Source organism: Falco cherrug, chromosome 7 (genome assembly GCF_023634085.1).
Source record: "Falco cherrug isolate bFalChe1 chromosome 7, bFalChe1.pri, whole genome shotgun sequence".
Lineage (NCBI taxonomy): Eukaryota > Metazoa > Chordata > Aves > Falconiformes > Falconidae > Falco > Falco cherrug.
In genome coordinates this window covers 11995377-12021014 of record NC_073703.1, presented here as the reverse complement: position 1 = coordinate 12021014, position 25638 = coordinate 11995377, and the positions used below count along the sequence as shown (strand labels likewise).

General features: G+C 45.6%; 2 protein-coding genes across 3 annotated transcripts in view; one reads left to right on the top strand and one right to left on the bottom strand.

Moving 5' to 3' along the window:
- Positions 1–1441, top strand: part of POLG (DNA polymerase gamma, catalytic subunit) — an 11244-nt gene extending 9803 nt beyond the window's left edge. The window contains exon 23 of the mRNA XM_055716110.1: positions 604–1441. Within this exon, the coding sequence (XP_055572085.1) occupies positions 604–665 (62 nt within the window). The 3' untranslated portion in view covers positions 666–1441. The remainder of the gene's footprint in view (positions 1–603) is intronic.
- Positions 156–25638, bottom strand: FANCI (FA complementation group I). 2 transcript variants are annotated; one of them, XM_055716108.1, is made up of 37 exons: positions 25478–25638; positions 25284–25356; positions 24587–24717; positions 24018–24174; positions 23883–23940; positions 23409–23450; positions 22799–22922; positions 21852–21937; positions 21543–21675; positions 21219–21311; positions 20586–20722; positions 19583–19763; positions 18918–19005; positions 17622–17752; positions 16895–16965; positions 15865–15979; positions 15368–15490; positions 14186–14254; positions 12818–12919; positions 11800–11982; positions 11584–11705; positions 11030–11194; positions 10290–10469; positions 8798–8961; positions 8318–8394; positions 7742–7858; positions 6988–7039; positions 6258–6385; positions 6056–6124; positions 5845–5932; positions 5360–5544; positions 4682–4738; positions 4542–4601; positions 3753–3836; positions 2601–2696; positions 1947–2072; positions 156–1108 (listed from the first exon to the last, which is right to left on the bottom strand). In XM_055716108.1, the coding sequence occupies exons 1-37, from the start codon at positions 25559–25561 to the stop codon at positions 1043–1045; spliced, it is 4017 nt and encodes a 1338-aa protein (XP_055572083.1). In that variant the 5' UTR covers positions 25562–25638; the 3' UTR covers positions 156–1042. The 2 variants fall into 2 exon arrangements, with proteins under 2 accessions (XP_055572083.1, XP_055572084.1); XM_055716109.1 differs by having other exon boundaries at positions 5360–5541.

The window sequence follows — 25638 nt, the reverse complement described above, 5'->3', positions numbered from 1 at the left end:
TCCCCTTCTTGATCCTCTGAGTTTGTGCTGCAGCTTCCACATACCTGAGTGACGAGCTGGGCCTGGCTCGGTTACCCCCCCCCGCACCTTTGCTTTGAGCCCTCCTGTGCACCAGGTCGCATTGCTGCCTTTCCAAAATGAGGCACCTCAACAACTTTGTATATATTGCCCACCCTTAGGGAACTTTTATTAGAAGGTTACAGACAAAGGGTGCTTTTAGAAACAGGACTTTTGTTCTGCGGGCAAAAAAGGCACTTCTGTTTTCACCAAGAACAAGGCAAATTAAACAAGTGCATTGCATCAAGGTCAGCAAAAACACAACAGCAAAACCAGCCTCGCCCCAGGAAGCTGTTGCCTCTCTGCTTCTCAGGAGCTGCCCCCAGCAGGCAGCTTCGACTCCAAGGCAGAACAGCTCCTGTTTCCAGCTTCCTACTGGTGCTGGCTGTTGTGTTCACACCACCGCACAAAGCAGAACTTTGAATAAATTTAGGGCTTTTTGTGCTATGCGCTCTGAACTAAAGCAAATCATGACCGTCACTCTCTTATGTTACGCAGTCTTTGTACTGCAGAATGCAGGGAACTGATTGTCCCATTGTCTTCCAGGAGAAGCTCTGGATATATACCAGCTAATTGAAATAACCAAAGGTTCACTGGAGAAGAAATAATGACGCTAGAGTGCCAGAATGACAATTGTCCAGATTGCGTGCCAGGGCCTGGCTGTCCTTTCAGAAGGTGATATTTTGGCAAGGGCTGATCCCGGTCACTCCGTTTCCTTTTTGCTGTAAGAAGGGATGTTGGTGGGGAAGATTTTGATAGCAGCACCTTCGAAGAGCAGAGGTGCTTCCGAGGGCAGCAGCCAGCTGTAAAATCCAAGACGGGGCCAGAAGCGCTGCTTGCACACCCGTGGGCACAAAGGAGGAAGCCATACGAGTACTTGGCAAGAGAAACAACCAGCCATCAGCTCTGTACATGCAGTTGTCCCAAGACCAAGGCGAGTCTGCCACAGGCGCTGTGGGAGGAGGCGGCAGCAGCAACCCCAGCTTTACTTTTTTCGCTGTCTCTTCTTTTTGGGTTCCTGGTTCTCATCTGTCTGCTCCGCTGTGCTGCTCTGGAGGGGGTGGGAGACAGCAGCAGTACACGGTGTGATTGGTTTTGTGTGATTAGTCTAAGCAATGTTTACGTAAAGCAAGAAACCAGATGTACAGAACAGGATTTGACTCTTTTCCTCCTTAACAAAATGACCTGACTATGCAACTCATCTCACCCACTGAGACTTTCCCTGTAGAACCCCCACCCCACCCCAATTAATACTGGAACTTAAGACCACAGATTATCAATGGCACAGGAGAGGGACCGTTTGTGCTGGGGTTTGGGTTGTTGAAACACTCAGGAAAATATGGACAGAAGCACCAATAAAAACCTGGACAATCAGCAAAGTAAATTGTTTATTTTTTTTATCCAGCACAGGTTGCGCTACTTTCGCCAGCACTATCTGGTAGAGGAGGTGGGTCTGAGGAGAATTATACGCTGCAGAGTTTGCTCTGCCAGGTGTTGATTTACAAAAGTCAGCCTGGATGCAAAACCACTTTCCATGGTGCAAAACACCACCACGCTGCAAAGGTCTGGTCCCGGCAAGCCAGTAGGTCCTCAGAGGTAACGCTGATAGACCACTCTGCTTGCTAAGGCAAACAACAAGGTCTTAAGAGCAGTCTCACTTCCCTAAGACCAGAGATACAGACAACTGGTGCATGGAAATAGAGGTTACTCAAGGCAGGGGGGGTGTTAGCCAGACTAACTGTTTACTCCTTTGTATCAGGTTAGGCGTTAGAGCTAATCCAGGGAAGACAAACTGTCCTAACTTCACATATGCCTGCGCAGCTCACAAACACAGCTGGCCTCAGAAGAGGAGGAAACCTATCAGTAAAAGCAGCTAAATGAGTTCTAACCTGGTCGTTGTCTGGCTCGTTTTCAGCATCCCTTGTGTTATGCTCTCGTAACGCGCTGTCTAACATGGATGCGTTGATGCGGAAGTCCCGGGAGGTGCTTAGCTTCATGTATTGCATCAAGTTCACCTGCAGCAACCAGCGGGAGAGGACATAATGCTATTAGCATCTTAGTTTTCTACACTGCCTAGTCCTTTGCACAGCACTGGAACAGAACCCATCACAGTGATAATGCAGGACTGAAGCAAAAGGTAGGTGACAAAGCACCTGCCTCCACACAATCCAGTGGCCCATTTTTGTTTTCCTAAAAGCCAAGTGATTGCCAGTGTCTCTCACGCTCATGATGTACCTCATCATGGTACATGTCTCTAGGCAGCTGGCGTTAAGTGGGCAAGTTTTTGCTCAGCCAGAAACCACGTGATGTTAGGTCACCGGCAGTACTGCCATTGGCACCTGCTGGCATCAGCATGGCGGTAATTCAGTAGTGTTGGGCCACGAGCTTGGGCAAAGGCTGACAGAGGTGCAAAGTCCTTACACCTTCTTAATCTGAGCATTAACAGAAACTTTGAAAGGTGGACCAGCAATAGCCCCCCACCATGCCATTGATCCCACTGTTCCACTGAGTTTAGGTCACAGAAGAGCTCTGCTTTATGTTACCTTTGATTTCTTGGAGAGATGGATAAGGAACTTCTCATACTGCTCTATTGCAAAAATCAGGTTTGGGATTGGCTTGGTGTCCCGAAGCACCTTAGCCTGGAACGCAGAAGGAAGTGTGACAGAGCAGGTTTGGAAGTGAACAATGACACTGTAGCATGACATGAAGACCACAACACTCCCAGTTTAGAAAAGTGTCTTCAGTAGCCTTGCTCCGTACCAGTCCTGTCCCAGCAAGCCCTGCCAGTGTTGTTACTGGTTCTAAAGTTGGCTCTCACGATGGTTCTGCAGCAAGGCTCTCCCATCTATTGTTTTGTACTTTGCCTGCAGTCCGCAGCCCTGATACGCCTGACAGCCATCAGGGCAAGAGTTCTCTGCTCCAGCTCTGCAAAGGCGTCACAAGCATATACCTTCCATGCAACGAGCACGTTGATGTTTCACCATATTTTTGTCCTGTTTATTCACCACCACTAATGTTTGTTTCCCATGGCGACAGTGGTAAAAAAAAAGTACATGCAGCATTTCAGCCCATTTCTATACACTCAGGGAATTACTGGGAAGATCATGCTTGTGGCTTTTAAACCCTTAAGATCACAGGAATGTCTGGGACAACTGATGAGACAGAGGAAACGCTGGCTGGGAGCACGAAGGACGTAAAAGACCCGGAACCTACCAGCTGGCTCAATTGTTCCCAACCAAATCATCCAGTTATTCTCAACTGCCTTGCTTTAGCAGAATCCACTACTTCATCTTTAAATGTACTAAGAAAATTAAGAAACACTGAAACAGAGTGCACTATTGGTTCCAGTAAGTTAGCCCATTTCTGTAATTTCATAGCTTACCCCAAATGATAAAATACCAGGCAAGACAGACTATCCAGACTTGATCTTTGTTTCAGGTCTGTGAGCTTTTAGGCCGCATTTAGCGAAGGTGGCATTTTTCTTGGCTTTTTCTGGTTGTTTTTTATTTGTTTGTTTGAGGTTTTTTATACTTCTCTCTGAAGTTAAGGCAGATTAAATTTGATTTTTACTTAAGGGCCCAAATGACAATTTGCCATTGGTGATTTGTAAGAAGCCACCAGGTAACACAAGCCTTGAGGTATGATCCCAAGTTCAAATACAGCCCATATTCTAATAGAGAGCGAGTCAATCTTACCATGACTGTGGAGACTGCAGCAGCTTCATCCTCTTTCTTCCTTTTCTTCTCTTCTGCAAAGCTTAAGCTCTCACTGTGGATGTTCTGGAGGAGGATGCCAAAAGATGTGGTATTAGAGGATAAGCAGGGAAGAAAAGCCAGAGAAGTCTTTGCTCTGGCCAGCTAACAGCATTACCAGCTAGATGACAGAAAGGTAGTGATACAAGAAGGATGGAACTGGAAGTAATCTCAAAAAAAGAAGGAAAATAAAATGAACGTCGTAATTTATACATTCAGAAATGTGTGAGAAGTCGCCAGGAATGCTAGCTCTGCACACCCCTACACCCTCCCCAATATGCTACCCCTCTTGTACAGTTCTTGTGGTCCTCACTCCAGCATCCAATTCCTCTCCAAGCAGCTAAATCCCCATCTCTGGCACTGCAGTCTTTGGCACCCACATTATTTTACACTGTGGTGACTGCAGTGTTGTTGACCTTTATTTGCCATTGTGGTTAACAGCAGTACTAATGTCATCCAAAAAACCGCCACATGAACAGAGGGGAAAAAAAAACCAACTAAAAACCAGCTCCTCAAACACTCTTCCTTCCCTGCTCAAGCAGAAAGCAGCTTGCTCGGTCCCAATGGTGCTGAAATGTCTTATGCTATTATTTGACATGGTAAAGCTTGAACTGTAGGAAACTCAAGTCATGTCAAGAAGATTAATAATCCCCAAAGGTGCCCATATCCTGCAGTTGATACAGCACTCAGCTTCAGATTGACTGTGATTTTGCCAGTTAATGTAGGCCTTACCTGTACATAAGTAATGAATGAGTAACACTGTGGGGTCAAATGGGAACCCGAGAGCTTCACCTGCGAAGAAGCAGAGAGGTTGGCGTTACTCCTAACTTAAGGCAATGAGCCATTCCCTCCAGCAATTTGCTCACACTCACCAGCTTTTCCAGCCTTCCGGGAATCGTATTGGAGGTACTGCGACAAGCTTGGATATACTGCAAGGAAAACATGACAGAGTCTCTTCTAGGTACACTGTTCCCATCCTGCAACATGTACTTCCAGGCAGGGCTCAAAGCAGCTTATCCAATGGCACAGTGGCAAGGGCAGAATTTGCGAGAATTATCCTCCCCAGTGGCCTGCTACATCCCAGATGCCATGTCTGCATTCCTAGAGCTGAGAGCCCTCTGGGGTATTCACCACCTTGTCTCAAACGAGCTCCCAGTGGCCAGGTCTGATGCTTCAAGCCTTAGATAGGAATGAGTGGCTAGGGCAGGATTGCGGAGCACTGCGAGAACCCTGCTAGTGCTGTCCATCATGGCACACTGCTGCATACAGGGGAACCGACAAGGTACACTGGAAAGAGCCAGTCCAAGACACGCACAGCCAAATTCAGCTGGAGAGCAGCTTTCCTTTACCTCCACTGGCACAACTATCACTGCTCAGAAAGGTCACAAAATTGAGGGCACGAAAGCTAAAGGAATGACTCAACTCTTGCAAGAGATCAACAGCCAGTCCTGAGCACAGCTACTGCCAGGGGTCACTGTGAGCTTGCTGTAGCAGATGGGGGAAAAGTTTTTAGATCCTAGCCAGTCCCCTGTCAGCACAGCAGCACTCACATGTTTGATGAGGGAGGTGAGAATTGCGTATGTCTTGCTGAGGCTTCTCAGCAGCGTGTCCACACAGCTCCCTGCAGGGAGTGCTGTCTGTACCAGCTCATGATAAACTGTCAGCAGAGTTCCCAGCTGCAGAATTACACCTTTCTCCAGAGCCTGAGTTTGGTTTGATGCTTGAGAAGAGTCTTCTAGAAGAGATGAATACCTGGTGAATGTATGTCTAATGAATCCAATTATGCAGGTGGGAGGCACAAAAGACCACCTTTGTCTGGTGCACAAAGCACCAGCGTGGCACAGGGAAAATAATCGCTGGAGGGATTTTGTGACAACACGCTCTGTCTTACATTGTTCGTGTGGAACCAGCTCAAGGGAGGGTTTAACCTGCCCTCAGATGATGCTACCTCAAAATCCCAAAAGATCTTTTTGCTCTCTGTCTTCATCTGTTTTTGAAAAAGGTGTAACAGTAAGAAGTGGACCACTTTTATTACCTGATGTGTCTGATCCCAGACTGGTGAGTTTCTTGATAAGCCAATCCACCTCTTCAAGGACCTTATCCGCCTGACTCAGAACCAGCAGCTAAGACAGAAATATCAATAACAAGAGGTCTTTGGAGTTTGGCAGAACAGGAACCTACAAGCCACTCGTGGCAGAGTAGCCCTGGACACTACAGGTTTTTCCATACACAATATTTGGACTCACACAGACAGTAGGGGCTGCAGTCTTGGCATTCACTATGGCAAAATGGGACTGACTCTCCACTTCTATGTCCTGGTCAGAGGAGAGAAAACAAATTCTGATGAGTAAAACTTCAGCTGCTGTCACATAGTTTGTGCTGGAGATGTGCTCAATTCTGCCCTGACAGCACTAAATGATGAAGAATTAGGCTGCTTCTGCATCATACCTGATCTATGTCTCCCAGGCAAGCATGGATGTCTTGCGCGAGTTCACGCAGCAGACTGACAGGACTCTTGTATAGAATATGGAGACTGAAGAGCAGAGACAGCAAACCCTTACAGCAAGCGATATCCTCTGTGGGGAAGGGAAAAGAAAACAACACATTACTAGGAGCACAGCTCCCCTAGCTATTTAGGAACATCAGACATCCAGTGAGGGAAAGACTCAGATTCAATACGGATTTAACAGGCTGCATTCCCAGAAATGATACACAGTAGGTGAAAATCCTATCAAAATACCACAGCCACAGAAGCTGAGTTTACAACATCGGGCATCCCATATAATACTGCAAGAGGAAGTACGGCTCACGGGAGCCCTCAGCTCATAGAAAAATGATGACCAGAGGCACTGAGGAAGCGCAATACAAACTCTTGCCACAGTGCGCTCTTTCCAGAGTGTAAATCCAGATCTGAGCAACAGATGTGCTAAATAACAAGGGAGAAAAGTCAAGTAAGTAAGTGGCTTCTCTTTCTTCAGCAACACTAATATTTAGAGAGATGAAGTTTCTTCCCTAATACTTGTGCTAATAACCACAATGTCATGGCGTTCTGCCACAGAACAGGACCTGGTATCTGTAACGAAAAGGTAAAACCAGGACAGACAAGAGCAGATCATCTCAGATTCTAATATCAGACCTGACACACCACATCTAAACATGCTCCCCAAAGCTTACTTACCGAGAGCATTTTCTTTGCAAACTTTGGCTGTCCAAGTCAGGAATTGAAGGAACTGTATAAGGGGAGAAAAGAGATCATGGTTTTGAAACAGAATTTGAAGCACAAAACTACTAATAAATAAAATTCAAGACAATGAATCACAGCAAAGGAAGATGGGCAGAGTCCCCTTCTGGCAGAAAGGCACCCAGCCATGCTCTGCGAAGTTCCACAAGGGACACTTAACCTACTAAGAAGTGAAAAGCTGAGATCCAGGACAGGGGAACACCTATACATTCCCTTGGACAGAATAACAGCTCCATTTAATTTAAGGTAAATGATGACTCCAGACTTCTGGCACACTCTTAGTGCAGTCCCTAGCTTGTAAAATCGGGGCAGTTGAGAAAATGCCTCCTTGCATGGAAGGAATTAGGCACTCAGCTAGTTTGGGCTGGTCACGAGTCTGCTGGCTTTTTTTGCTTCTACTCCCATGTGGAAGCCATACCATAGCTCAGGTGAACAAGTCATTCAGACTCCAGGTGCCCTAAGGCAGGCCAGAATGTGCAGAAGTAGGGTGCAAAGACAACTTGTTCTTAACTATCCTTGCGGGTGTGTGACAGGAGAATGCTTGACAATGTAACAAATGACATGGTGTGGTCTGCAGAAGGCAGAACATGCACACATGTCAGAGCCCTCAGATGTCAACCGAATCTGGTAATCTTCCCACACCTATGGCCATGACACCCATTCCTGCCACTCCATAAAGGTCGTGAAGTACCTGCTGAGAAGCCGGATCCAGGAGTTTGGACAAAGTGGAGAGAACTGTGATGAGTGACTGTGCTTCCTTGGAGTTGAAGTCATCTTCAGGACTGCTGAACTGGTTCACCAGGGACCTCTGATCACGAGAAGGAAAGACAGAGTCCCTGAGCATGCATGCTTGTTGCAGGGCCATTTTAAGAAGCAAATAACTACAAGCTGCAGCAGATAAAGGAATTGGCAACAAGGAGAATGACAAAGAATACAAAAAGGGGACTTTTCTAAAAAGCAAATGCTGGGTTTTGTGATGAGTGCTTACACAGAAGCCCAGGTATGTGCCTTTCATAATACTCGGGTACATTTATGCCGCACTGGAGGACCGTATAGCTCTGTAAATACATGCACACTTTGATCCAGTTCTGCACAGCACCCTGAAGGAGCTTTCCTTAGGGATCAGAAACTTTTCTGAACTGTCAGTGAATCAGTGTCACAGCTGCTACCACATACTCATGCTGTGGTCAAGCAACAGAGAGCTAGCAGCATTTTCTGCCAGAATTATCAGCGCTTTGGAACACTTGCAGCACACAGTGGTACCTACCTGAAACTGTCGGATCTGGAAGGCAGCTTTCTCTGTGACATTAATATCCGTTTCTTCTGCGTCACCATCAGTAATATCTGGCAGAGACAGAGAGGTGCAGAAAAAAGCTAAATGCCAAGAGCAGAGTACAGGATTTATTTCCAAAAGTGGGAAAGATTGCAACTGCTCACAGCTAGAGGAGGACTACAGAGTGCAAAACCATGGTGAGCACAAAAATCCGTTAAAGGCAAACTTCAAATAGACAAATGCTATACCCTCTGCTGACAGACTGAGGGGTCTATAAAAGCAGGTAAAGATAACTCTGAAACTTGCCTCGGGTGTGCAAATCAATGCTGTTAAGCCCACCTTGTTACTGAGAAACAAGGACCAGACCACCACCTCTCCCTAGTTATGGATAGAGGGCACTGGGTCCATAACTGCGCCCATGTGGACAGGAACATGAAGGCTAGAAACCAGAGCAGAATTGTACCGTGTGCCTACCCAGTGCTTGTAGAAACTGGGGGATCCTGGCAGTGTACAGCTGCTGCACTGTGTTGAAGATCCGCAGCAAACCTTCCAAGCACAGAAGTGAAATGCTTTTGCCCTTCTTCTTCCCTGGTTCTTCAAAAACAGTAGGAATTGTAGTGTACTTCCAAAGCAGAACCCTATGGGATGGGAGAGAAGTTAACATCACATGCTCCAGTTAAGCTGGCTGCACAGTGCAAGAACTAGAACAGGGCTAATCACAGATTCTACTCTTAGGATTGTATTTTTAATGTAACTAAATTGGAAGGGTTTTTCCTATAGGAAAGTGGAGGGAGAAAAGATTTATTTTTAAGAAGATTTTGTTTCAGTGTCAGCAAAACAGCTACTGCATTCTTCCTGCACAGCTAAATAATTTAATTCTTTCCAGGTGCCAAGGGACCTTCCAATCCCATTTCAAGTCTGTCTTTATACACTCTTTTCTTCCACCCGGCTTTCCTTTTGTCTCAGACTACCCAAACACTGACCACTGGTGTCAAATCCGTCAGTGACAAAAACAGCTTTTATTTTGGCAGTTTGAATCTGTGAAATGTCAGATTATCACTATAGAGCTTTACATAAATAAAATCAGAAAGGTAAAGGCAGGCAAAGCAAAGTGAAAAGCTTTGAAGAAAGCAAAATTGTTTGGCCCAAAAGAGACACTTCTATTTGTAGGCAAACATCTTTCTCCTGCTCCCCTAAGCCCACTCCTTCCCTTTTTTGTTCCCTCTCCTTTCTTCTCATTAGTTCTGTCGCCTGCACAGATGATCTTATTCTACTTCAGTGTCCAATCACGCAAAACATGTAGCTCACATGTAGTCCTAATGACTGCAACAAAAATAGCCACTATTATTTGGGGCGAGACACAAAACAGGCATTATTCATGGCAGGGGTAATTTGCATTTTGTGCTCTCTACTGACTGGGATCTGAAAAGACCCCATGCAGATATGACCTAGATCCCAAAAGACATTTACGTGGTTAACATTCTTGGATTTCCAAAGAATTAGATGCATGAATGTCTTCAAGCATCTTGCAAAAGTCCTAAACAAACATTTTCTAAAGCTTGTTTCCCTCTTATCTGTTTTATACTGTAGCTAGAAGTGAATTTTAACTTCATTGCATCCCAGAGGCCTCAAGAATCCAGCCTGTAACTATCCTACCTCCTCTGTGACAATAAGCGATGAACCAAAAGTCAGAAAGAGGCTGAAAATGAGAGTTTGATGGTGTTTGATTCTTCCAGGCCAAGTACCATTATTAGAGCTGTATCACTCACTCCGGCACAGAAACTGTAGTGCCTCCACTTGATTTCTCAGGAGCAAAGAAAGGCAATGATCTCAACCCAGTAATAATAACTGTTTGGAACAGTTATAGACAGCATTCTTCTTTCAAAACCCTAGCTGAGAATCCAAAATCCCCAAAATGCATTGCTGCTTTTTAGGGCTGATGTCTTCATGTGCCACAGTGACCCACCGTGTGATTTTGCAGAGGTTCTGAAACATCTTCTCAGGATTTTGTCCATCTGGTCCATCAGTTTGTCCTGTCTCCTCCAGCTGCTGCACCTTCTGCAGAGCTACACTGACAGCATAGCGCAGGAACTCTGTGCTGGAGCGCAGAACTGCCAGGCTCTCCTCATGGCTTTGGGCATTGTCCCTGAAGAATCAAGAGCACTGTCACAGAATTAAGGATGCACTGATAAAATGCAGCGATGGCCTATAAGATTCAAAATCTAAATACACATTTACAACTAAAATAATTACCTGACTGAATTCAGGGTGGAAAAGACCCTTTGTTTTGGTAGCTTGTAGTGACCACTCAGAGGATAAAGTTCCACCAGCCTTTCCAAATACACTAACAAACATGGCTTGGATTGATGTCTGGCTCTGTTCCATAGAGGACTGGAGCTCAAACACTGGAGTTTGTTGTCTGGGGAACAGCCCAGGACTAGAAGAGCAGAGACTCTCTGAGGTCTTACAAGTCATAAGCAAGGTCCAGAAAAGCTGCTTTGTCAGTACCAGGAGTTGCACAGCTCTGTTTCCTGCTTGGACTATGATGCTTTCTAGACAACAAGTGCTGTTACCACACATGCTTTGTACAGAAATGAAAATGCCTGTGTACTGTGTACGCAGTGCCCAAGACAGCCAGCATTCAGACACCACAAAAGCAGCTTGTGAATAGGCCTTAAAGCTACTCCAGATGTGACAGCTTCTCACCTGAACAGAGCTGTGAGCAGAGTAGATACAAAACCCATGGACAGGAAGCTCCGTGCAGTTTTGTTGCCCAAGGTAGATTTGTTCTTTCCAGCTTTCTCCTTCAGGATTTCAGAGAGTTTGTTGTAACATGTAAACAGGCCTAGGACATCCTCAAACTTGTTCTTACTGCAAGAAAGTAGTAGAAAGCATTAATGGAGAAAATCCAGTCTTACAGTTTCCCATTTGAAGCTTCAGTTGCCAAATTACACAATGGCACTTTCTAAATGGTAAAACCGTGACCTATGACATCTCCCCACCTTCCTAACAGTAACACTCCTCTTTGACCTGATCTTCTACAGAATGCCACATCCCATCTCCCACAATACAAAACATTGGAAAGGAAGACACTCCTCATGGTTCTGTGAATGCCTCTGCCACAAGGCACTCACACTCAGAAAATATCATTCTGATTCTGTGTTGGCACTATTATCCTGTGCTTGCAATGAGGCTGCACTCCGAAGAGCTAGGCACAGTATAGCACAGCTAAGGCTGGAGGGTAAGTTTTGGTGTTTTACCTGAAATTCCCTACGCTGAAATTGTACTCAATCAGGACCTCACAAATTCCCATCACCTGAATGGCATAGATGTTATTCTTCACACCGACACCAGAAGACAGAGAAAAATCTGCCGATTTATCCTAGGTGGTAAAGGAAACAAGTGAAAAATCTTTTCAAAACCTGACAAGAACTCAGTGTCTTCTTCCACTGAGTCAAACTGAAAATCTGATTTACCAGTTCAAAGTCTTCCAACTCGCTCTTGATCATTCGTCGTGTGACAGATTCTAGCATATCTTCAAAGTTTTGCTCAAATCCCACATCCTCCTTCTCCTCCTCGTCATCTTCAGCTCCTTGGCATAGACGCACAGTGCTCTTATACCAGGCAAGACAGTGTTGGATACAGCAGAGCAGATGGGCCTGAAAAAAGCAGCCACACCGTCACACTCAGCCTTCTAGTTGCAGGTTGCTGGCAGAAGTGGACACAGGCCATACTACTACAGTTGGATGCAAAGAGCCATAGCTGCCTTTGGAGGTTCGCGCGAGTCTCAAGAATATGCCTCACTCCCAGAATGAGGGGATCTGTAATCCTATACACAGCGACCCACTTCTAGCTTCAGACAACGCTGTTTGCCTCAGCTCGTCTATATGGGAAAAACATAACTCCCACTGCTCCCTCAACACAGCTACCTCAGCTGCTGAAGGAGACTGAAAGGGAATTTCCAAAAGGGTTCTCACTCTAGCTGAAGTGTCTGCTCTCTTTCTGGGAAGAGGGACATGTTTCCTACTGCAGGACAGCATGGAAGCTTCCTTAGGGGAAAACAAAGTGATTAATTTGAATTTGTTCCCTCAGAAATGCAATTAATCGTTGAGGTCTCATCTCCAACAATTTCAAAGGAGCAAAACCAAAGGGCAGATTCTTCCCCGTGCTACACACACACACTGCAAGACTATTTTATGTGGAATTAAGTTGAAGGAGAGAAAAAAAACCACACAGGGTGAGCTCAACAGAGGATAACAGAACTATACTATTCCTAGAGCAATTTTCACACAGGTCCCCCTAAACCACTATGCTAGTAGAGCTCTAATAGACAGCCTGAGGCAGGGGTGAGATGCCCAGCTCTACTGTCATTAAAAGAATTGCTCCAGGCTAGAAAAGGCTGAAGAAACACAAGGTATTCAGTTCATAGCAGCACAACCAAAATGCTATGTAACAGACAAGCTTGCAGCTGTGGCCAGCCAGTATAGCTCTCACCAGTGGTTCTTGCAGAAAGATTTGATCTCCTTGAGCCATAATACATCCCTCAAGTTTCAGTGGAGGCAGGAGGTCTGGCTGGGGCAAGTAATATTGCTTTAGCTGTCACAAAAAAACAAGAAATAAAAATAACCAGTTACTTGGTAACTGAGCCTCTTAGGTTGTTTGAAAACGGAATACGATAATCTTTGTACTCCATTCTACAGAGCGAAAATTGGCACTATAATAATGGCGCTGTACATGTACATTAGCCACATCACCTGCTCTATTAGTGATTAAAATCCCCTCTTGAGTTGCTGATGTACCTCACAGCCAGGACACGTCCCTGCCCTAAAACAAGTTTATCTGACTACTTGCTGCTGTCTTGCCTCAACATGCAGCACCACTTGCACTTCACCTGCAGTGTTACACATCCTTTAAATGGTGAGAAAAATGGCTTCTGCTACCCGCCACCTGTACTGAGCGCTAGGTCCTGTTATGGCACCCAGCCTCCTGGCCTAAGGATGCAGGCAGTTATGGAGGCTACACTTGGCACTAAAACAAATGCATGAGAGACCATGCTTGCACCAATTCCTGGCTGTTTGCCACATCACAGGAAGGAGATATGCTCCAAGTACTGATATAGGATCAGAACCAAAGGAAAGTGATATATATTGAGAGAGATATATATATATATAATGATGCTATAAAAATTTATACATTTACACCAAGTTCCCATTAAGTGCCCTCTGCTACCCAAAAGCTGTCTTGGCTCTGTTCGTGTTCCTTTCTCAGACCCTATACTGTCATGGGAAAGCTGGAATTAGTCAGCATGAACTCTACGGATGATTAAAGGGAAGAAAATTACTTGTCTCAAAGAAAGCACTGCCTGTCCAATGGATTGAAGAAATGTGATTGTCTTGTTGCCATGAGCAACAGTGTTGGGGGATGAGTTAATCCTCCCAGATCCTACATGGACTTGGGTATTCTCCTGATGGGAGGACAGCAATAATAATTACTGTGTCAGCACACATCCTTGGGGAAGCATGGGAGGGTAACTGCTGTGCACTGCTAAGGAACCGGGAGTGCACAAAGCACTTTTCTGGGCTCACACTTCTCGCAACATCTCAGAACTGAAGGGTTGGAAAGGGCTCCAAGAGATTCTTTCTCTTCCACCCTGTGATAGGATATGAACCTGTCTCCAGATGTTTACCTAGTCTGCTCTCTCAACATAGCAGGGATCTGAACACCTTGGAGAGGTGCCACAGTGCTTAAACATATTTCCAGTGTAAGCGAGAACTATTTCCCCAATATTTAAACTGAATTGCTTGCTATACTGGTCGCAGTGCAGAATTCTTAGTCTCTGCAGCCATGCCACATAGCATTTACCTGGGACAAGAGCGTTTCCATTATAGAGCTGGCCAGCTGGGAGTTCCTCCGAAGGACGTCATAAAACCCCTGAAGACAGGAAGGAAGGACGGACAAGTTGGCTTACACAACAAAGAAAACGAACCACATGCATAATAAGTTGGTCTCGTAAGACAGCAATGACCCTTTGGCACTGCAAGGAACCATGAGGAAGTAACAATGTGCTCAGTGTAAACCCCCATACCTGGCAAAGCAAAGGCACCACAGAAAGAAGGTATGAATCAGAAAGCGTATGAATTTCCTCACAGGGGCCCTCTCACAAGCTGTATCTCCCTAGCAGCGGTGGCATCAGGCCCAGAGTGACTTTCACTGCTATTTAACACTAACACTAGATCCAACTTCAAACTGTGAAATCCTGCTTCAAAGGCAAAACAAGCCAGTGGGGAAACTGTAGGAGGCAAAAAAATCCTTCAAACTGAGAAAACTCAGTGGACGGATAAAGCAAGCACAAGTCTTATAGCAACAGTGACGAGCACACCCAAAACTTGCAGTTCACCAAAGGTCAAGTCCAACCAAGTCAATAAGGAAACAAAATCTCTCTGACCTCAGCTGGTGTTTTTTCTCGAGGTGGCACCCCACAGTTACCTCAGGAGCTAAGATACGCACCCAGAAATGGCTCTTTATATTAGGCCATTTGTCACACGAAATCTAAGGGACAGACAAGCCTTTATAGAAACTTGCAAAAGGAAGAGGAGAAAAGCCAGATTCCTGATGCAGTCTCTAAGGAAGTTTCCCCATACTATCCGGTCAAGGTTTTCTCTGTAGCCCATCATTAACTCCCAGCAACTCTGCATCTGTCCAATGCCTGTCATAACATTCACAGGGCACCAAACACACTTCCCATTTCCTAGGCCACTGCAGGAGGAGAGACCTTGACACATTTTTGTTCTTAAGCAACATACGAGATGAGGAAGATACATCGACGTGTCTTTGGGCTTATAGTGGTCCAAAATAAAAAGAAGCAGAAGGATTGAAAAAACCTCAACATATAGTCCTTGGTACATGTGTCCCATGAAGAACATAACTGACATGATAGGTTGTTTTCCACAATAATGTGATCATTATTTACCTGGGGCTACAGTAGAACCAGACTGCAGAAGAGCTAGTGGCTGTTTAAAAGGAGATTGAAGAAACTGTGTTTACCTCATATAACATGAGACGAACATCCGCTTGCTGGCTCAAACATCGCCTCAGGCTGCCCAGGATTTCAAGGCAGAAGGCCTCATTAGCTGCAGAATTATAGCAGGCATGAACATCTGCCTGGACCTGAGAGGGAATATTAGTCACATTACGATTCTCAAATATCACAACACAGAAGCGAGATGATAAGGGTCCTGTCCCCTAAACCATCACCGAAATAGTCCTTAGTGTGCTGCCAGGCTCTTTATCATCATCACGGAGCAGTGTGAACGCTCCCCACAATATTGGTGCTGTAAGAGAAAATGACTCTGAGAAGCAACATCCCTAGGCCAGCTTCTCACACACTGTATTTTCCAAACTTTTCCTTCCAGGACTAATCCTTACTGAAGTTTTATTTCCATTTTGGGGAAGCACTCCACTCCTGAGTTGTTGCAAACAGTGCATATGAGACACAAGACTGCCTCATACGTGCACACCAGGGACTGCAGAACAGCACTTACCTGAGAGGCACCAATGGCCTGGCTGCACTGGGAAGAGGACAAGCTGCCCAGAACCTTAAAATTTCTTAACAGAAGCAAAAAGCCAGCAACCGCAGCTTTACGAGCATCGAGCTGCCTGCAAGTCAGAGGGAGAAAAGAGAAGCTTAAGGAAAAATGGAAGCAAGAAGCTCAGAAATAAATACAAGATCAACTCAGCAATGAAAAAGGGTCCACAAATACAGTGACTGGGCCCAGTGGAACTGTATTCCCCAAGAGGGCAGCGCAGTCCCAAGTAGTTAAGTTTGACAGTTTGCTGGGAACTCCCTTGCTCAATACTCTTACAACATTTGATTTCCTTTCTATCCTTGCAATGCTCACACTGAGGGAGAACCCCAGCCCAAGCCAAGCATTAAATGTCCCCTGAAAACTGGAATGGGACAGTCTCACGGAGTTCAGAGTTGGAAAGTTCCTCGCAAAAACCTGGTGTTTTGCTTTGCTCGCTGAAACCCTGGGTCTTTCCCAGGACCACATGCCTTGCCTTGAATAATAATCCTAAATTATGAATTCCGTATTCATAGCCAGGCAGCCACTGCCCAACAAAATCCAGCCTACGATCACAACATTATGAAGACAGAAGGATGGTTTGCTCAAAGCATTACCAAGACAACAAGCCTGCTTCTCTACCACCTTGTAAGGGATCAGAGGGAAGGTGGCAGCTCAGCATTCTGATCAGTGGTTCCTTCCTAGCATCTGGAGGTACTCAGCTGTGTAGACACATGTTGGAATTGGTTTTAATTTTGCCTCCTTATTTGGTGTTCCCAACAGCTTTCTGAATTTCCAAAGCTCATTCAGCTGGGGGCTGGAATTTGTGTCTCAGTTCAGTAGAGCCGTGACTGTATTCCAGTCCTATGCTAAAGGGGTAGGAGACATCACCACCTTGTTACGGGAAGAATACAGTAAGATGACAGCCAAAATAAACAAAAAATATTTCTGCTCCAAAAACATAAATGATTTGTAGAAATCTTTTCGAAGAATCCCCTTCCCAGCTTACCTGGAAAAGATAGCTTTTTGGAGAACAAGTATCAGGGAGTCCCTCACTGACATGCTGACTTTGAGCAGAGGCTGGAAAGGAAGGTAACAGTTTGGAGAGAAAAGCACTAAGGCATGCCAAGCCCTTGGGGCATATGAGCTCATCTTCCTCAGGCCCATCTGGCCCTGCATTTCTAATACTGTCATCAGTACAGTAGGAGAACCAAAACATGTTAAAACAATACAAAACTAAACCAAGAGAGCTGTAGCAGCGAGACACCTTAGCAGGTTAGTGAGGACACAGTGCAAAGGTTTGGGGAAAGAACTGTTATCTCCAGACTGGACAAAGCAGGCAAGAGTTTAACGCCAGGCTCAATATCTCAGCCCAGGCAAAGAGAAATACTGACTTGTAGCTTGGAAGGAGAAAAATCATCATGACAGCTACAGCTGTTCAGCTAAACCCTGTATACTTAGTTTTCTACAGTGTGCAGCATCTGGGCATCTTCCAGATGAAAGGTCAGCACGGAACAGTTTTGGTACTATTCCAGACCACACCATATGCTTTCTGCTAGAGGGCACATGCAAATCCATGCTTGAAGAACAGTCCCACGCTACACTGAACAACCTACAGCAGAGTATGAAGGTTTATTTTACAAGGAGGGTTATTAGATCATGCATATAATTGTGGCCTAGAGCTGTCACTGGAACTAAACTAGCAAGGATATTCATGGAGAAATGCAAAGCTTTACCTGTACTGCCCGGAGGAGCCCTTGCACTGTATCAATGGGCAGAAAGGACAAATTGTCAAAGGTCTCTGTGACTTTGGAGGATGAAGTCTGAAGCACAAGAGGAGCAGACACAACGATATTGGACAGCAAGTCTGTAAAATAAAAGGACAAAAAGAACAGCTGCTGCCAAGGGGCCAGAAAATTCTGAGCAAGAGATGTCTTATAGAGATAACAATTACAGAATAATCAAAGCACTTCCATTACACAGAGAGGTCGCGGTAGGATGAGCATCGCAAACCTACTTCTGCCGCAGGCACAGTGCAAAACGCTCACAACCCTGCTGAAGGGCCTCACCCCACCAGAGGGCACTGAGGTGTAAAAGAAGAGGTGGCAGCACAGGCACCTTAGCAGCCCCAGTGACTCTCAAGCGCCTACCCAAGGATGAGGAGGACAAGGCTAGGAATGTGTAAGAAGTTACTGACTGACAGATACCAACTTTCCGCGTGTCAGCTGTTCCATGGCAACTGCCTGCAAACATATTTTTCACCTGCAATGAATCACTGCAGCAGACATCTCAGTAAGAGGGGAAGGAACAACTGATTTTTTTTGGCTTCAGGTCACTTCAGCAGGAACTTCAGAAAGCGAACCACACCCTGGGTGGTATCAAAAGCATGACCAGCAGGTCAAGGGAGGTGATTCTGTCCCTCCACTCTGCTCTGGTGACACCCCACCTGGAGTACTACATCCAGCTCTGGGATCCTCAGCACAGAAAAAAACATGGACCTGTTGGAGTGGGTCCAGAGGAGGGCCACAAAAATGATCAGAGGGATGGAACACCTTTCCTATGAAGACAGGCTGAGAGAGTTAGGGTTGTTCAGTCTGGAGAAGAGAAGGTTCCTGGGAGACCTTATGGCCTTTCCATACTTCAAGGGGGTTATTTATAAGAAAGATGGGGACAAACCTTTTCAGCAGGGTGTTGCAACAGGACAAGAGACAATGGTTTTAAACTAAAAGAAGGTAGATTTAGACTAGACGTAAAGAAGAAATATTTTACAATGAGGGTGGTGAAACACTGGAACGGGTTGCCCAGAGAGGTGGTAGATTCCCCAACCCTGGAAACATTCAAGGTCAGCCTGGATAGGGCTCTGAGCAACCTGATCTAGTGAAGATGTCCCTGCTCACTGCAGGGGGGTTGGACTAGATGACCTTTAAAGGTCCCTTCCAACCCAAACTATTCTATGATTCTATAACTTGTTCTGAGAAGCTACGTTCTGAGTGTCCACAGAGCAGGACACACGTCTTTCTCTTTCTTGTTACCTATGTAGTGGCTGACAGGAGATGCTGCTTTTGTGAGGACTCTGTTCAAGACCTGCTCAAGAATATCACTTCTGATGGGCTCATGAACCTGAAATGAGAAAGAACAATAAACAAAAATCAAAACCTGCATATATTTAAAATATTCCTGTACCTCACAGCACAGGTATCATGCAGTACAAAGCAAATCCAGATCCGACAGGTTAGCTGGGAGTGGTTGCCAGAAGTCCCCTTTCAGCTGAATTCACACAGGTTGATTCAGATTTCATCCCAGGCCAGTCAGAACCAGCACACACAGTACACTTGGAACATAATGGGTCAAATTGTCTGTGGGATGCAAATTTACCACTTCAGTGCAGATGCTGGTTTCAATCCCACCTCTGAGATTTTCTTTGTACCTCTGAATTTCTCTACCTTCTCTGCAGTTTCTTGGAAACTGTAATAGGGATTACACAAGTATTGTGGTGACTGGAACAGATCAGGGTTAAGTCTTTATGAGGATCGCCTCTTCCATCTGGACAGGGGCAAACAGGAGACTAAATCTAGTATTGTTTGTAAAACACTCATGATGGATACAGCAGGCAAGATTTTGAAATCATTTACCAAGAGAGAATAAGAATGGAGTTCCCTCCCCACCCAAGAAAAACTCTCTCCAAAACATACACTACCTTAAACGTTTCCAGCAGGATACTTGCTCCCAGTCTGCCAGCCTGCTGGGCTGGCATTTTTGAAAGGCCATAACTGGTATCAGCAGCTTTTCCTCCAAAGAGCTTTTTTGGTTCATATGATTCCATTAGGCTGAAGCCAAGATCCACCAGGCCCTGAGTAACATGGTCCCAGCCAAATGCACTAAGGAAAACATTAAACAGACCAGGAAAGAAACAACTTAAGTCACAGAACAGGTTTAGATCAGAGCAATCTAAAGTAAAATCTTCTGCAGTCATTCCAGGGTCCAAAGCAGCAATGAGAAATGCTTGATCATGTCAGGGAAGATGACATCCCTCACAACCCCATGACTGTCTTTAAGCTGAGGGACAGGTGCTCAGCACAATACATCTCGTAGTCCTGGTTCTCCAACCATCAGACTTCCTTTCCAGTCCAAAGGTTTCCTTGCTATAGAAAATGACGTGCTCTCAAGTCTGATCTGAACATGACAGCAGGCTACAGTCTGATGCACAAATATCCTACTGATCCTGAGATCTTCAAGTCAGAGAGGAAGGCAGAAGAGGAATGCCTCTCATCAAGCTGAAGGACAACTGGTGACAGATCACACAGCTATCCCACAGGATGTTAAAAGGACTAACCATGTTGGGGAAGAAAACAGTGAGCCTATCACTCAACCTATCACTTGATCAGAACATAAACTACAGCAGCAGCATGGCTCATACCATCAGCTGCTCCACCGGTAAGAAAGATAGGATCCTGATCAATTTAGTCCTTTGTACCACCAGATGCTGAGATCTGGGGTAGAGGGGGCAGATTTATACAGCTGCATTTTGTTGCTTTTTTAATTCACCAATATGAAACTGAGATAAAAACTTTGGATTTTGACGCTGTTCTCTGTCGGCACCTGGTCAGCAGTATTTAGCATCCCAGGGCATTCCAGCAAGGCTGAAATTCTCCCCCCGGCAAAGCCCATTGAGTGTTCTGCAGCACATGGCAACAACTCACCTATTTTTCACCACTTCCAGAATTACAGTGGTTACATCATATTGTTGAGGAAACAAATCCTGCAGAAACTTGGAGGCCTGAAGGAACTGCAGGTCCTTGCAGCTTCTTGTGATTGATGTTTTCAAGAAATTAAATATCTGGAACATAAAATAATTGAGTGTGAGGAAATGATCTTTGAAATGGGTCCCGCACAGTGTTGGGTATGCTCCAGTAAGAGGACCAGCCAGACCACAAGTTCGAGTATAGCCTGCCAAAAATCTTAACTCACTTCTTTCTCAGGACAAATACACCAACCTCATTAAGTGCTTCACGGAGCGTAACTTGCTGCCAGATGCTCTTCAGGTGGCCACCACATAGCCAAAACTTTAGAAAAAGAAGACATTGCTTTTCTCCAATCCTACAATACCAACCCATAGGGATCACAACTCTGGAAAATCCTGATATTGCTCTGGGATCTTTATAGTCTTCAGTAAACTACAGTGTACAGTGATCTAACTGCCTCCCCACAAGCATCCTGAAACCGTTTTAAATCTAATTCCGATGGGACTATGAACTAACCATGCTTTATTTCCTTCAGAAGGAGCGCAGTGTACATCCCCATGGAAATTCTCTGCAAGCTTATCACCCACATACCTGCTCTTGCAGTCTGTGTTTTACTGCAACTGATAGCAAAAGAGCCACGCTGAAGGGACACAGGGCTCTAGCAGGGTCCTTCTGTTGCTCAGCCTAGAAAACAGCAAGCAACAGTCAGAAAGCTTGTTATCTTCAACTGCAGCATCCTGCAAGTTCAGGGAAGCTATCAGTCACATGCCTTTTCAAACATACCATAGCATTTATTAAAGAGAACATGACTGCAATCATAAAAATTATTAAATCCCTTCTACAGATAGCCAATTCAGTTTTAAACACCCTGCTACAGCATCTTCAAGAACAGTGCCTGCTCCATCTCTGTCCTACCTTTAGGTGTCTGATTAGTTCCTCTCCTAGGTCCTGATCCAGGTTCATAACAGAGACAATATGGAGAATAACGGTGCCTTCCACATGGCGGAGTTGGTCTAGGGGCATTGTGGTGACCTCAAGGTCCACTGATCTGTAAGTTTTATCAGGAAAAAAAAGCCATGCAAAGCCATAAATAATTTATTATGTATCAAGAAGGACATACGTGTACAAGGTTTAACAATTCAAACTCAAGGAACCCTGGGCAGGACCAAGGTAACTACAAATACCCCGGTAGTAAAGAAAGGGGATGACAGAGAAAGAACTTACTGTGGAACCCTCTGTTCTTCCTTTTGTCTCTTATCCAGCTGATCGAAAAAACTGATGATTCCTTCTAAAACAGTCTTCTTACTGCCCTGCAAGGCAGGACATTACATTAAGCCACTACACTCTATTCCCACACCAATTACAAATGTTATGGTATCCTTCATTTCCCTTCATAAATCACCGAGGTGGGATGGGAGAGAGCTCCTGTGTGGCTCATTTCCAGATGAAGTGACTCTAGTCTAGTTTGCATATTTCTTTTGACCGCACTTATTGAAAAGCTGGAAGGAGCTGAAGCTCTCAGATGTTCTGGGTTTTTTTGAAGTTGTTATTAATTAGAAAGGATCCTTTATGTTATAATCAATTGGGAAGGCTTTCAAACTCCTAACCTTAAATCTAACAATACATTTTGGCCAGTGTACCCAAATGACCTCCTGTAACACACATACTATTTGTCTTTGGCTGGATCATTCTGGCATTGTCTCAGTCACAAATGAAGCAAGCAAGAGCCAGATCACCCTGTCAAAGGTGATTGGCAGACTGCTTGCAGGAAGAGCACAGGAGCTGACACATTTCTAGTACAAGTCAGACTACGACCCTGAAGACAGTCAAACTGCATGAGCTATTATTACAGCGTGTAGACCAGAGAGTAAGCAAACTCACACTTCAGAACACCGAAAAAAACAATCTTCTCTGCTGTCTGTTAGGTCTGTGCTCATCCCTTATTTCCCAAAGCTTTCCTTCTTTCCTCACAATGAAGGTCAAGATTGTACCTTTCTCTCAGCAGTCAGCTTCAGGATTTAGAGAAAAAAAAACCCTGCAGATGTCCTGTTGTGTCCTGCTCCCCACAGCACAGTTTAGGAACAATCAGAATCCCTGCTAAAATTCATCCTATACATGTTTTTTTCTCATGGTATATCCTTGGGGGGAGGCCAGCTCCTGTAAGCTTTTACCTTTGCAGAAAGCAGCAACAGCTGATAGACCAGAGGGGGAATTTCCTGCAGGTCTAACTTGGAGAACATCCTGAGGATCTTTTCCACCACAAACTGCAGCTCCTCTCCTGATAATGGAATATCCCTGTTGAAACAAAGATGCAGCCTAATCACTTTTACTGATTTCCTTCAGAATCCCACAGCAGATTCAACCCATAACTAGACAGAGGGTCCTAGTGCAGACAGGCAGCGAGCGCTCCCAAATTCCTCACCAGAAGCGGTTGCCACAGATCCCTCAATACCCTACCACTGTCCCAGGATATTCTTCAACTTTCGGTGCTTAGACATTCTCCACATTATGCTTGCTCATTAATGTATTGTTGATTTGCTAAAGCTCACCCACACAGGGAATAAAAAACATGATGCCATGCTCAGTCTTTGGGGAACGCCTGCTCAGCTGTGTTTTGTATCCCAGTGGATCCAATGTGGTGTTCACTGACCAGCCATCCATGGGGCTGTGCCTGGTATGGTCAGACCTTCTATTCATACCTGCCCCAAACTACATGTGAGACAGGACATGGACATGACCACAGCACAAGAAAGTGTTGACGTTGAAGGGAAAAAGAATTACCTGAACATGTTGGCAAGATGTATTACGCTCCGAGGATCCCACCTAGTAATACAAAAATATGTCAGAAAATTGAAAGCGAGCAGAATTATCGCTTAGCCCTTCCTTCCTCCTACAAAATCATTCAATGTCACCATTTCCGTTATGTTCTGATATTAAGACTAGAAGCCAGATTTCCACCAGAAATCACCACTGCCACCCTAACCACCCAGACTTACAATGGTTCTGAACTGTCCCAGCCCCCACAAAAACTAAGAAACGAGTACAAATAGGCACTTCCTGAGACCAGTTCATGCAACTCTTACAAGATCTGGGAACAGGGTGTTGCCTTGCCTTCCCAGCCAGAGAAGACACTGTCACAGAGGGCACAGGTTCAAAGATGATAGAACAGGACACAGACAGTGACATCCAGCTCATCATCATGTCTTTTTCAAAGCATAGCATGAAGCACACTGTTTTGCCATGCAACGTACGTACTTGCTGGAGCAGAGGGTATTTATCAGCTGTTTCTTAAAGTCTTCCCCATTCAGTTCACCTGAAAAAGCAACAGTCTTTTAGGACCTGATTCCAGAGGAAGGAAGGTCAGGCTATGAAGAAACTGAGAGGTGTTACCTTTCCCATAAGCTAGGCTCTCATTCGAACTGGCCAACGCAGTGAGAACAGTGGAAAACAACTCCAAGGATTTCCCGTTAGACAGGCTGCCGCCTTTAATAACATCAACAAACAGGGTGGCAAGCTCAGCCAATGCATGGCCTGGCAGCTGGCGAGACTGGGAGAAGATATAAAAATGTGAAAGAGCCTGAGGCAGTGCACAGAATTACACACACACGTTCAAACCATTACCAACAAATAGCAAAGGACAACATTTCTTAAAGTTAAATGTGCCCTTAAAAGGGAAATTCAGCCCCGAGCTCTCTATTTTATACCGTCCTTTATAGAACAGAGCAATAAATAAAGATAATGTAATTACAGGTTTGGAGTTTCAAGTCCAAGTGTAAATATCCAAAGATAATCATATTTACACACACCACAAATTCCCACACGAGCTAACTTAGTCCAGGGCAGATCCAGGGAAAGGACACAACTCATTTTCCTCAGTGGCCTAGTTCTGAAGCATCTCAATCTACACATTAAATGATACCCAGCAGAGCCCAGGAAAGCCAGCCCAAAGGAGCTTCTACCTCCAGCATCAGGAGTCCTATGATTTCAGACACCTTGCCCAAATGCAGGTCCCCTGACTCCACTAGTGGGATGCAGTGCTTGTAAACCTGAAGCCTCCTGAGAACACCATTTTGCTGGGAACAGGGGGAGCCTTATAACAAGAAAATAAGGAAAACAAAGAATGGAAAAAAAGTTAATCAAGTAACAACGTGTTGCGAAACAGCAGGGAATTAGCAGGGCTAAACTGTCACCTGACTACAACTCCCTATGTTATCTGGCAAAACAGATAAAATAAACAGCACAGAAATTAAGAACCTCTTGGATAGAATAGCAGAAGCACTCAACTCTGTTATCACACCCTACGGTTCACTCAGCCTGCTGCTGGAGATCAGGAAGTGTCACAATGTTAAGCAGAATCAGTTTGGCAATTAAGTCTCAGCTGACCAGCTCAGTCCTACTTCAAGGCACCTAAAGGCTCCCAAAATTAAAGCCCACTCACAGCAAGTTCATTAAAAATACATTAGTCCCATTTCCTGTTTCCCCACGTCTATTTTTGGCTGTCATGTTTCCCTGTGACAGCCCTGACTAGCTGGTTTTTACCAAAAGTGATTCTTCCTTGTGCTGCTGACCACCCCCCTCACCCAGCCGGCCTGTAACCCACCGGCCCCTCGGCAACCAGCCGGGCTGGGGCCACAGCCCTCCTCGGCGATCACCCACCTTTGAAGATCCCTCTTAGCAAAGCTGCCGTCTCCCTCCCCTTCAGGGCCTGCTTTGTCACCATGTCGCCCAGCTGCAAAGAGAAGGGGACGCCGTGAGCTGCACTTCACCTGAGAAGCCGCCTCCGCCAGCCTGACAGGCCCGGCGGCGCGCCCCCGCCGCACACAGGGCCCACCCGCGGGACACCCGCGCACCTCGCCCTCCCCCAGGCTCTGCAGGGCCTCCTGCAGCCGCTCGGGGACCTCCTCGGCCGCCAGCGCCAGGATGCGCTGGGCCATGGGGCCGCGGAGCACCCGGCCCGGGACGCGCTGCCGGCTGCCGCCGCCCCCCGGGTCTCAGCCCCGTCTCCCCGAAA